The sequence below is a fragment of the Cyprinus carpio genome, chromosome A25, assembly GCF_018340385.1.
Source record: "Cyprinus carpio isolate SPL01 chromosome A25, ASM1834038v1, whole genome shotgun sequence".
NCBI lineage: Eukaryota > Metazoa > Chordata > Actinopteri > Cypriniformes > Cyprinidae > Cyprinus > Cyprinus carpio.
Genome location: NC_056596.1, coordinates 2,965,312 through 2,979,535, shown reverse-complemented (window position 1 = coordinate 2,979,535; position 14,224 = coordinate 2,965,312). Strand labels below are relative to the sequence as shown.

At 32.4% G+C, this 14,224-nt stretch overlaps 1 protein-coding gene across 1 annotated transcript; it reads right to left on the bottom strand.

The window, feature by feature from the left end:
• Positions 1-2,908: 2,908 nt before the first annotated feature.
• Positions 2,909-12,730, bottom strand: LOC109051246 (patatin-like phospholipase domain-containing protein 2). Its single transcript, XM_042715050.1, has 9 exons — positions 12,263-12,730; positions 11,194-11,426; positions 10,906-10,971; positions 7,979-8,191; positions 7,833-7,893; positions 5,899-6,054; positions 5,689-5,821; positions 4,758-4,877; positions 2,909-3,573 (listed from the first exon to the last, which is right to left on the bottom strand). Exons 1-9 carry the CDS (start codon positions 12,447-12,449, stop codon positions 3,273-3,275), a joined length of 1,470 nt encoding a protein of 489 aa, XP_042570984.1. The 5' UTR covers positions 12,450-12,730; the 3' UTR covers positions 2,909-3,272.
• Positions 12,731-14,224: the final 1,494 nt, after the last annotated feature.

Sequence of the window (14,224 nt, the reverse complement as noted above, 5' to 3'; positions counted from 1 at the left end):
CCGATTCTTTTAAACGATTCACTCGGACTGATTCCTGTTTGTGAATTTATCGGAATCGGATGAAGCTCGCGAATCGCTAAGGAGGTTCACAAAACATAAATAGATTACTCTATATTATCATTTTATTATTATTATTATTATTATTATTATTTATCAACAACTGATGAATCAAACGTTTTTATATAAGTAATCAACAGACCTGGGTGGATTACTTACAATTTTAAATCCATTACTGATTCCAAAATATATGACAAAAATTGTAGTTAATGATGTAATCCAATTAGATTACACTTTTTATTTACAACATGAAGTGCATTATATATTACATTACATTATATAGGTTTCCCAAAACATAAAAACAAAAAACAAACTAAAAATTAATTAAATCATAAAAATTTAAAATTAAAATATTGAAAAATAAAAATTTAAAATTAAAATAAATAATTTAAAAATAAAATAAATCAAAATAAAACACTTACTAAAAAAACTAAACATTTAAACCGTGAACATTTCGCTTTTTTCACTTTTTCACATGCAAATGTGATACTTAATTACTGAAATATTTATCTTAAAATCTCAGGGATGCATAAAGTAAATATTTTAGGTGAAAGAGGTTCAGATGACGAAAAAGTTTGGGAATACCTGCATTACATGTAAATAGGAAATGAAGTGAATTTGTGCATTTAAAGACATCAGCCTTTCAAAGACAGTAATACATGGTTAACCAACTGAGTGATAATTCAAATACAAAATGAGTGTGTTCATCAAAAGTTAATGCAATGTTGAAATATTGAGAAAATACTTCTTAAAACTGAAATGATTTTTGTAAATCCAGTGTTCAAATGCTATTTATGACCACATGGTCTTTGTGTGAAACTGGAAGACTTTCTGAAAGTTTATAAGCGGTAGGCTATTTTAGAAAGGAACATTTAAAAGATGAAAAAGAGTGATTAGGGAGAACCCAGAAATTATTAATACTTTATTGCTATTGTGTGAATAATAATTAAACAACTAAAAAATAAAAAAAATAACTATACCCAGAATCCAATTAAAAATTTTAAAAATCTAATTTAATCTAATTACAAGTATTTAATAATCTGATTACGTAATCCAGATTACAAGTAATCAGGTACTACCCAGCGATTTTACAACAACAACAAACAGAACTGGAGTATTCACTGAAATGAATCGTTCAAATGAACCGATTCAGTAAAAGGAATCATACCGGAGAGAGATGAGGAGAGGCGCAACGGGAGAAACAAATCGCGCCCTCTGCCGGCCGCGGAAAGAAGAACAGCGGAGGGGCGGAGTCGGGCGCAACGCCATCAGCCAATAGAAACGCAGGGTCTTGATGACGCAATAGCTCCCACGCACTTGAATTTCACTGTTTGTGGCGTAATGGATAGCGGGTCGCTTTCCTATAAAAGCAGCGCTGTAAAAGTCAGGAGATGTTTGCAAAGCTTCCCCAGACACTTACAGTTTGGAACAGCAATGGAAAGTATAAGACTTAAAGAAAATAAAGGCCAAAAAAGGAGGAGCAAAGGAGATCATTTTAAGGTTCAATACTACCTAGCATGTAAAAAACTTTATAACAAAGTTATTCTGTGCTGACATACTCCAAAAAAAAATAATAATAAAGAATTATTTTAAGAGAATACATCTTCAATAATCCATAAATACAGTTCAAAAACTTTATTAGGTCTGTTAAACATTTACATTAGAAGACTGTAACTGAGCAGAAATGCAGATTAGGAGGTGTATTTTACGGCCTGGCTCACACTAAAAGCCAAATCCCAGATTTTGAAGCATTTACAGTAGATTAACGGATTAGTTTAGCCTAGCACTAACCTTAATCTGTGTCTGGCAACCATTCCAAACAAGAAAAAACAAGGAGGTGCATTTACAACCTGTATAAAAAGTAGCAAGAAATATGTTTTACACATAAAAACATGACAGTACAAGTACAGTACAGTAGCAGCATTGATGTTGCATTGCTAGAGGATATGATCACATGGTTTGCTTTGAATCAGTCTACATGCATAAACCTTCAGAAACCGCCGCAGTCCGGATCACGTTACTTTTTCAGGTCTGAAACTATGCTGAGGTGCCTTCAAAACATAAATACTGATGAACCAGGACACGAGAGACACATCCAAGGACATTCTGAGAGAAATTCAGTGTCTTCCTGATCCGTCTCCAAGCACTGTTCCAGCTTTTATACAGATTAAGCTCAGTTTTTGTCCTGTTCTTCAGTAAATACAGTAACACACTTACAATGGAAGTAAGCAACAAATGTGAAGCTTGTATTTTTGGTAAAGCACTTACATGAATTATTCATCAAAAAGTTTATTATTTCACTGTAAAGGATGTTTTTGATGTGAGGCCAGTTTTCTAGGTGGATGAACTTCTGCTTATGCAACGCTACTGATGTGATTCATGTGTAAGTGGATTTTGAAATCCCTTTCTGATTTCCTTGCATGTATCATGCAAAGGTTTCCAGATCACATGACTATATGAGACCCTGGACCACAAAACAAGTCTTAAGTGTAAATTTTTCAAGATTTATACATCATACATAAAGCTGAATAAATAATATTTCCATTGATGTATGGTTTGTAAGGATTGGACAATATTTGTCTGAGATACAACTATTTGAAAACCGGAATCTGAGGGTGCAAAAAAATCTAAATATTGAGAAAATCATCTTTAAAGTTGTCCAAATGAATTCTTAGCAATGCATATTACTAACCAAAAATTAAGTTTTGATATATTTATGGTAGGAAATTTACAAAATATCTTCATGGAACATGATCTTTACTTAATATCCTAATGATTTTTGTCATAAAAGAAAAATCGATAATTTTGACACATACAATGTATTTTTGGCTATTGCTACAAATATACCCCAGAGACTTAACACTGCTTTTGTGGTTCAGGGTCACACACACACACATATATATATATATATATAAAAATAAAACTTATGGTCATGGACATTAAAATCTGTGCTTTAAAAAATATATATATATAAGCAAGAACATTTCATGAAGTGCAGCATATCTTCCAAATACATTCTTTTGCATTTCTTTGACATTCTCTTAATTGTAATAGTCAGAATCATGTAATTATCTTCAACCACGAGAAAAAGATTTGCAAAGCATTTGCTTTCCTTCTGCTGATGCTAACCATCAGGCACTGAAATGTTCTGCTCAAGGTTCCTCTGCATCATCACAGTGCATTGTGGGATATAACGGTCTCTCAAGGCCCAGAGTTTAAGGGAGCAGGCTGGTGTTCAGGGCACTGACGGGACGCATGGTGAGACCCTCCATTGTGTCTTGGTGGCTCAGGGAGCTGGAGGCACTGGGGTGAGCCGAACTGGTGCTGAAAGACCCTCGGAGGTCCAGATTGACACAGAAAAGGCCCGGCAGGAGTTGGCGCTGGTACTGGTCCAATCGCAGCATGGCGTCCAGGACTGTGGAGCTGCCCCCGCAGACCCATCCCGGGAGCAGACGTGCCACACTGAAGCTGGCCGGGACCGACTGGGAATGTTTCAATTCCGGCTGATATGAAAAGCTGAGAGAGAAACAAAAGTTAACGCTTCTGGTTACATTTTATCAGTATTTTTGAAAATGTTGTCTATTAAGTAGGGGTGAGCATTTTAGGCTCCTTTTTAATTAATGAGTGTGAATTTTAATTGATTATGCGTTGGAATTGGAACATTCTTAAAGAATCATTTAAAAAGATTAAACATTCTTGTAATAAATGTTCTTATGACTTAAAAAAAAATATGATCTATATAATAATATTTTTATCTTTTAATTTTATATTTATGTTTATGTAATTATATATATATATATATATATATTAGTGCTGTCAAATGATTAATTGCATCCAAAATAAAAGTTTTTGTTTGCATAATATATGTATGTGTTCTGCGTATATTTATTATGTATATATAAATACACACACATACAGTATATATTTAAGAAAAATTATATGTTATGTTTATATATTAAATATATTTATTTATAATATAAATTATATGAATATAAATACAGACATGTAAATACATATGTAAATATTTTCAAAATATATACTGTATGTGTGTATTTATATATACATAATAAATATACACAGAACACACATATATATTATGCGAACAAAAACTTTTATTTTGTATGTATATGTATATGTATAATTTACCATTTATATTTATGGTTTTAATGTCACTAGATTGTACAAATTTTTATTTATTATAACTTTTATATTCTTTATTTTATTACTACTACTTATATACTATTACTAAATCGTAGATTAAACTTCTTAAAATGTATATAATATAACTATTATTATATACACTAGTAATGAATAGCGTGAATAGTGAAATAGAAATAGAAAAAATGTAATTTTTGGTGATGATTAAGATTAAACATCCTTTAGATACATTTACTTGAGAATAAAATTGTAGAAAAGATAGCAAGCAGACCTGTTAAAACTATGAAATAAACTCACTAGGCTGTAGAATATTATACATTGCTACATGGTTATGTAATATAAGTAACTAACTATCATGATGTATACTGCATCCATGATATTAAATGACTTGGGGATTGAGCTTCTGGTCAGACTGTCCTCTCCGAGTCTCTGTGTGTGTGTGTGTGTGTGTGTGTGTGTGTGTGTGTGTGTGAGTGCGTGTGTTGTGTGTGTGTGTGTGTGTGTGAGTGTGTGTGTGTGTGTGTGTGTGTGTTGTCTCTCACCGTGCAGACACCTGCTGTGACACACTCCCGGCGTGTGATAAAACACTCTGCAGCAGCTTCACTGTCTGCTCCTTCATCCAGCTCACATCCTCCTGAATGTCTGGCAACCACTCCAACAGTCTGAGAGAAAGAGTTCAATTAAATAGATTTCAAATTGTAATGACAATCACAAGAAGGAACCAAAATAATATATAATAAAAAAAAAAATTATATATACACATGTATGTATATGTGACCCTGGAGCACAAAAGCAGTGTTAAGTCTCTGGGGTATATTTGTAGCAATAGCTAAAAAAACATTGTATGGGTCAAAATTATCGATTATTCTTTTATGCCAAAAATCATTAGGATATTAAGTAAAGATCATGTTCCATGAAGATATTTTGTAAAATTTCCTACTGTAAATATATCAAAACTTAATTTTTGATTAGTAATATGCATTGCTAAGAATTCATTTGGACAACTTTAAAGATGATTTTCTCAATATTTAGATTTTTTTGCACCCTCAGATTCCAGATTTTCAAATAGTTGTATCTCAGACAAATATTGTCCTTTATCATAACAAACCATACATCAATGGAGAGATTATTTAAATAAAAAAAAAGACACTTAAGACTGGTTTTGTGGTCCAGGATCACACACACACACACACACACACACACACACACACACACACAAACACATGTACATATAATTTTTTTTTATTATATTATATATATTTTTGGTTTATTCTGGTGATGTTTATTCTGCTAATATATATATATAATATAAGTAATGCATTATTTAAATACATAATGTATTTATTTTTTCAAATTTATACCATGAATTTATTAAAACCCGAATTACTTTTTCCAAAAAGTTAGATTCTATATCAGATGAGTATAGCATGAGCACCTGCTCTGACGATATCTGCAGTGTCCAGTGTCCATTACCTGACGCTCAGTGACAGAGCTGATTCCAGAGGAAGTGTGTACGGTAACAGGATGGCAGACGCCATTCTGACAGGCAGCATGTTGCTTAGCGACTGCACCAGACTCCGCCTCTCCCTGCAGGCCTCCACCAGCGCTGAAGAGAGAACAACAGCAACACATTACTTCAGAGAACACCAGAATAGTTAGCGCAGTGCTGTTGTCTGTCAGTACCTTCATGAACTCTCGGAGGAAGGTGTTCAAAGATGTGCTCCTCGATGCTGGAGCGATCCTGTGTTTCTCTGTCATCATCCTCACCGTCAGACTCTTCCTCAGCCCCTCCATCAGCTACGGCCAGCATACGGTGTGGACCTCCATACTGTAACAGACCTGAAACACACTCATACACACAGAGAGGAAGGCTCACAACAATCTACTCAGCTACTTGGAATACAATACTGATGACATTTATTGGGTGTTTCTACATATACATATATATATACACACATAGTAACTGATTAACATGTAATCTGGACTAAGTACATACAAACAGTTTAAATAACATTTTAAAATACTCAGAATCAGACTACAGTTACTTTTTAGTGATTACATATTATTCACACAATGGCAATACATTATACAAAAATTACACAAAAATATTTTAAATGTTCTTTTCTAAAACAGAAAGTCTTCCAGTTTCACACAAACACCATGTGGCCATAATTACACTGTAAACTGAGAGGCCTAACAACATTTGAACAAAATCATTTCAGTTTTAAGAAGCGTTTTCTTTATATTTCAACATTGCATCAATTGGTGATAAACACACTAAGTTTTATATGAATTATTGGTCAGTGGGTTATTTAACCGTATGTCTTTGGAAGGCTTTTGTCTATATAAAAAAAATCACAAAAATAACTACACATCTAATAAATGGAAAAAATAAATAAATAAATAAACAAATAATTAATGCAAATTATTAAAATGAAATAAATAAATATAAAGTTATATAAAATTAAAAATTAAAAAAAAAAAAATAAAACAAATAAAACTACATAAAAACAATAAAATAAAAATATATTTTGAAAAATTAAACAAATTAATTAAACCTATAGAATTACATTTAATTTATATTATATAAAATTATATAATATTTTTGAAAAAATTAAATTAATAAGTAATTAACCAAAAGTAAATGTATATATAAAGTTAAAAATATAAATAATGAAATATAGAATTATATTTAATTTATACTATATAAAGTTATATAATAATATTTGAAAAATAAAACAAATTAAACATAGAATTACATTTAATTTATATTATATGAAGTTATATAATAATATTTGAAAATATATATGTATAAATTAAATTAATAAGTAATTAATCAAAAGTACATGTATATATAAAGTTACAAATATAAATAATGAAATATACAGAATTATATTTAATTTATATTATATAAAGTTATATAATAATATTTGAAAAAATATATAAATGAAATTAATAAGTAATTAATCAAAATAATTAAACAATTAATTGTGTATAAGGTTAAAAATATAAATAATAAAATGTATAGAATTATATTTCATTTATATTAGATGAAGTTATATAATGTTATTTGAAAAAATAAATGTATAAATTAAATTAAGAAGTAATTAATCAAAAATAATTAAACACAATTGTGTATATACAAGGTTAAAAATATAAATAATGAAATACATAGAATTATATTTAATTTATATTATATGAAGTTATATAATAATATTTGAAAAATAAAATGTAAAAACTAAAATTAAAAAGTATTTTAAAAATAAATTATACATAATTATAATCAGTATGTGTGTATATATCTGTGTAATACAAAAAATATAGAATAATATGATCTATAATTATGTGTGTGTGAGTGTGTGTGTGTGAGTGTGAGTGTGTGTGTGTGTATACATATGATTTATGATCTGTAATGTCAGTATTGGTCACTAGAGGTCTCTCTAACACCAGTGACACTACAGTACAGCTGTGGGCCAGCAGACAGATCATAAATGCCATTCCATAAACATCCTGTGATAACTGCAATACCTGTCCACATCCAGGAGTAAATAAACCGTTTTGGTTTGGTGAAAAAAAAAAAAAAAATCTGCTCACTGAAACATTTACAAATGACTCACCGTTCTTCTTGAGGAAGTGTAACGCATCTCTGTATCCCTGCTTGCACATGTTCTTCATCACCTGAGGAGAAGAAAAGCACAAGATTAATGTGACAGTGTGTGTGTGTGTGTGTGTGTGTGTGTGTGTGTGTGTGTGTGTGTGTTACCAGCGGATCGGGTGGAAACAGCGCTCTGGACACTCTGTAGAGGTTGGCCAGTGTGAACTGAATGGAGGTGTTGGTGAAGCGGAGCTCGTGAATGTTGGTGGAGCTGATGTCTCGCGGGCAGATGTCACTTTCTCCTGAGAACGGAGACACCGTGATGGTGTTTTTCAGCTCGTACTGAGGCAAATTATCACTGATGCCACCGTCCACGTACCGCTGACAGACAAAGACACAGAGATCGTCTTATTTTCATCTCACTGCTGAGTGCAGCTAACTAAACAAAACAATCTTTTTAACAAAGAAATAATTAAACATCCTTAATTTTATATAATGTGTATTTTTAGTTAATATTACTTTTTATTATTGTTTATCCAATTAGTTAAATACATTGTGTAGTTTACTATATCCACATTTAATAATTAAATTTAATTAATTTAGTCATTTCAGAGTGCAGCTAACTAAATCTATTTAATAAAAAATATATAAATTAGGAAGATAATTAAACACTTTTAATTTAATCCAATCTAATTTGTATATTTTTGAAACTATTACTTGGTTATTAATTATTTTTCTTATTTTGCTTAATTTCTCACTCTATGCAAACACTTGGAAAAGAATAGTTGTGAATATTAAAATATTAAGATAGATTGGGGTTGTGTGTTGTACTGCAGAGCAGCTAACACAGTAGCTTTCAGAGCGCTGGCAGTCTTGTGAGATTTGCCGCAACACACACACACAAACATTATTTGGGATTCTTGACAGAACACACACAGCCAACGCACATATGCAAACATACAGTAATCCCAGCCTACACACACACTGACTCACTCACTGACACAGGACGCAGTGAAGACAAGCCATGTGCCAAAATGAGCAAACACTGACTTATGGACACCAGCTCAATGATCTGACCTCTCAATCACAACACCACAAACACACACACTTCAACTGTCTGACTCGTTTCTTCTACTTCAGGTGCAAAGCACTGGCAGATTTTTTATAGTGTCAAATGAGACACTGAATCAGATTGAGTTTGTAAAAAAAAAAAAAATGTAAAAAAAAAGTTATTTAGAGCTGCACAGCACATTAATACCACTAACAAACATCAAAATGAGTGGAAAGAGAACGAGTAAATCTAAAAAAAAAAAAAAAAATATTAAATTATATTTTGCATAAAGAAATTTAAGCTTTTGCATTGTGATAAATAAACACATTTTTTCCTTAATTTTTAATTTAGGTAATGCAAGAATAAAACAATAATGCATTATTAGAATTTAAAAAATATTCATTTTGACTAAAATAACTTGTGACAATGTTCATGATAATTAACCACATTTTTTTTGTCAAATTCTCTTTACTGTACTGTAAAAAACAAAATAATTATAGATTATTTAAATTGAAAAAAATATATAATTCATAATCATTATTTTCTTGATAATTAATCACATTTCTCTCAAATTCTAATTACTGTAATGTGAGAAAAAATTATTATACATTATTTAAACTGTAAAGTATTTAATTTTAATGAATATGTTTATTTTTATGATAATTAACCACATTTTCCTCTTGAATTCTCACCACTGTAATTGTGTAAATTAAACTGTAGATTTACTGTCATTTAAATTAAATTGTGAATTATTTAATTTGAATGAAAATGCCACAATGCCAAACACTTCTAAAAATAGGCTTAATATTCCTTAAGCATTTTTTTTAAAATATATTTTACAAATTAATAGGAAGTGGAAAACCTAAACAATAAGAAAAAGAGAAAGCGCTGCTCAAAAATACACAAACACAAGAACTAGAGCAAAGATGAGAAAGCTGGCAGAGGTCAGTGAACGCACTAGTGGAGAAATGAGAGAGAGAAGGTAAACAATCACTCTACTCACTGCTTTTACATCCATAATATATTATCCTGGCACAACATCTGAATCCAAATGAAACAACGTCTTTCTCCACAAAACCATCAATGAATACAGAAGGTCTGCTTTTCCCAACAAACACGGAGCTTTTTAAAAACAGAAGTAATGCTTCCGCAAGCTTTTACAGCATTTTAGCAACCTTTTAGAGAGATTTCTCTCCTAATTTAGTGGCGTTTACAGTTTAGTGGTGTGCCCCCATTGCTCATGTTCAATGAATAAACATAAATCAATCAATTAAATATGCTTTGCATTCCACATACAATATCATACAAAAAAAAGGTTTATTCTTGTTTTTATAAGAAGTCTCTTCTGCTCAACAAGGCTGCATTTATTTAATTTATTCAGTAATACTGTAAAATATAATTACAATTTAAAATAACTGTTTTCTATTTGACTATATTTTAAAAAGTAATTTATTCCTGTGATGCAAATCTGAATTTTCACATCACTCCAGTCTTCAGTGTCACATGATCTTCAGAAATCATTCTAATGATGCATCATTCTATTATACATTACATTTTTAATTTATATATATATATATATTTAAAGTAAAGAACAGCATTTATTAGAAATACAAATCTTTTCTAATCTTATAAATGCATGTACTGTCACAATTGATCGATTTAATGCATCCATGCTAAATAAAAGCATTACTTTCTTTAAAAGAAGAGATCTCACCGACCCACATTAACAGCTGAACGGTAGTGTAATCACTTTATCATATTCTAAATAAATAAATCAGAGCCTAAACTGACCTAATGTGCCGTGCTAGATTAACATTGAAACTGAATTGCACCACATCAAATCCAAACTTTATTTTAATATCTGATATAGTTTTTTAATAATGCAAGAAACAATTTTGCTGCACTTTTGTTGAGTCGACCAGCAGCAGTGGTGCAGATTTGGTGAGATTTGTAACAAGCACACAATGAAAGTGAGCACAGAGGGATTGATCATATTGCAGTTGTAAATGAATTATGAGTAATTATAGCATGACTGGATACTTACCACTCCCTGCAGGGTTGGAGGGATCAGGCCACAGTACACGGGAATGTAAGTGCTGCATACACATGCCTGAACACACACACACACACACACACACACACACACACACACACACACACACACACACACACACACGAGGGATTTGGACATGAAACCATAAGATCATGTGATCTAAATCATGTGCATTTACTGTAAACATCATGAATCCATTATTGTTTAAAGCTGGGTATTAGGAGGTCATGCAAAACCTACTGCATACTTTAGCATGGGTTTATGTCTTTAAGTACGCACTTGCACGAGTTCCTCATTGCTGTTGAAGTGTGTCATCAGCACGTTTTCTCCGTCCGTCACGCGGGTCAGAGAGATGCCCAGGCGGCCGGTGGCCCGGCTGTAACCATCGGGTGGCAGCACGCGGAGGAGTATGGTCCGCATGATCTTCACCAGGTTGAAGGAGGGGTGCATGGGGCCCAGGAAGCGCTTTCGGGCTTCTTTAGCAACATCAATGATGCCCGCACCTGCCTCTCCTGTCACAGGACCAGAAAGAGAGCAGTCGGTGATTGCACACTTACAATAAGCAACAGGTGGATGTTGTGTCATTGCACATGAGAAGTGTAATCTTTAACATAGATACTAAATATAGATGCACACAGACAAGATGAAACTGATGATAATAATACCATAGTATTTCGATGTATACCATGATACTGAGTGAGTGATGTATTCATATTGGTATCAGTGTTGTTTTAGTTTCATACTAGTATAGTTTTTGTAAATATTTTGAATTAGTTTATATTTTAATTTTTGATAAAGTTTTAGTATATTTTGTCACTAGTTTTTTTTTTTAATGTCTATTTAATATGTGATATATATATATTATATTTTATATACATTTTTTTTTTTTTTTTTTTTTTTTTTTTTTTTTAGTACATCACGTTTCAGGTAAAGTATCAAATAAACACTGCTTTGGCAACTCTCTGAAATGTTTAATTTTTTTATATATTTTATTTCAGGTAATGTTTCATTTATTTAGTAACAAAAATGTTTTATATGTTTTTACTTTTAGTTTTTGACATGGTATCCTGGTGCTACCATGTTATTTTAAAGACGTATTTTTGGAAGTACATTGCAGAACCATATAAATGCTCCTATGGTACTTGAACTTCAGTGCTGCTGTAAATCGAAAAATACCATAGTATTACCATGTTTCATAGTATTTGGTATGGTATAATGGTATAACACAGAGATACTATGGAATTTTGAAATGCAAAATGAATGCAAAAACACTATAATAACATGGCACCATGTACTTTTTATTGTGAATATTTTATTCGCTAAATAACAAGTTCAAATGTGAGTTTACCCAGACAGGCACCGCTGACCAGCGCAGAGGCCGTGAGCGCGCCCGCGGACGCGCCGTAAATGTGATGCGCATTCTCCACCAGGAAAGGCGCGTGCTCCCGCAGACAGCTGGCCACTCCGATGTGATAAATCCCCAAAAAGCCACAACCCGCAAAAGAGATATTCCACGGAGAGTCAAGGGGGAACATTTTGATTCCTTCTTGAAAAGCGTTTAACGTCAGTTAATCCTCCTGGATTTACAGCTACTCTTGTTTACAGTCTTTTACGCGCTTGATGCACCGCGTACGGTCCATACGAGAACTTCTAACGCTTATAACGACCTTATAACGACCTAAACACTAACGTCGTGCGATTTAAAAGTTTTTAACGTGATGAATAAACACTGACGCGAGTCTCTTGAACCGCTAGCTTGTTAAATAACTTTACGTACAGTGACCGGTATTTTGACGTGCTCGTCACCGTCAAAAACAACTGGGCGAGTGGGCGTGGCTGAGGCGATATTAGCCAATGAGAGGCCGCGCTCATGGACCCCATCCACTTTCCCTCGAATGCGTGCTTATCAGCTGTGTTCTGTTATTGAATGTATTTTTATTTTTTATTTCATTATGACGTACTTCTGTGAAACTTGTATTTGATTTTTAAATATTTAATATAACATATTTAAATATCTATATTTTTGCACAATTGTTTGAAGTTTGCAATTAATAAAGTACAGATATGTATTTTTATATGTATTTAATATATCAAAATTTTATTTTTTCCTTTAATCAGTGTCAATAAACAGCAGGTTTCTAGTCCCCATACTGTATGTTATTTGAATGGTGTTTTCCACCTTTGTACAGTGTTTTACAACATATCTTACCAGGGATCCTCCCAAATGACATGGTTTTAAAAATATGTCCTCTCGGGGGACTGTAGAGGACAGTATACTCTGCAGTACTGTTTTGTTTGCAGTGTTCTTTATTCAAGTGCAGATGTGTCACGGTTCCTTGTGTGCATGCACTCGTGGGACTTTGGAACATTCTCGCATAAAAATGTGTTTTGAGTTTTGGGATGTCGGAGGGTTTATAGAGTTCACAGGGCTGACACTACAAATGAACAAAAATAACGTGTTCATCCGATCCAAGAGGTGGGACCGCCACAGTTCCACAAATCGATTTTCTGGACATCTTTCCTGAAATTGTTTGTACAAAAGCACATTTATCATGGTTATATATGAAAGCTGTTTATAAAGTTATATGTTATGTAAGTATGATCTGCAAACATTTAAGAACTGAATGTCAATGAAATCACTGACTTGGGTCCCCCTCGGTCCGAGGGAGCAGTATTTCGGCTGGGTCCTCTCTGGAGTAGTTCCCAGGGCATGTGTCTGGTAGGCCTGTGTGTAAATTCAGCCCTGCATTTGTCTATCATTTTTTAAATTGTTCAGAATGTCCAGAACCTGGACGTTCAGAGAACATTCAGAAATAGTATTTTCATATCGTAATGAGAACATTAGCAAAAAATGATTTCTAATAAAGCTCTAAACTAAAAAAACTAAAATTCTTTGAACAAATTTTTGTTTGCTGGAAGTCGCTCAATTAATATGAGTTTACAAAACTGCATGCATGTATAATAACTGTACACAGTGTGTGTGTGTGTGTGTGTATATATATATATATACAGTGTATATATATATATATATATATACAAAATTATGAAATTATATATCATTGTATGACACTGCTGAAGCTATCTGCATGCAGACATATTTTCAATGATGTGGAGACTTTGGATTTGCTGCTGTGGATATTTTTAGATCTCAATGAATGGACTATTCTGTTCGCTCTGTTCCTAAAAGGATGTTATGAAATGACAACATAAACAATATCCTTTAACCCACATTTGGACGGCACTAAACAGAATCTCAAGGAAAATATTTTCCTGGATACTTTTGAGAGGTCAGTGATTGGGCATTTGCTCC

Coding starts and splice junctions, on each gene's coding strand:
- LOC109051246 (XM_042715050.1), bottom strand. CDS start 12,449: ATGTTCCCCCTTGACTCTCCGTGGAATATCTCTTTTGCGGGTTGTGGC. Junction 5,822..5,898: donor TCCTCCGAGAGTTCATGAAG/GTACTGACAGAC, acceptor TTCTCTCTTCAG/CGCTGGTGGAGGCCTGCAGG. Junction 3,574..4,757: donor TCACAGCAGGTGTCTGCACG/GTGAGAGACAAC, acceptor TTTCTCTCTCAG/CTTTTCATATCAGCCGGAAT.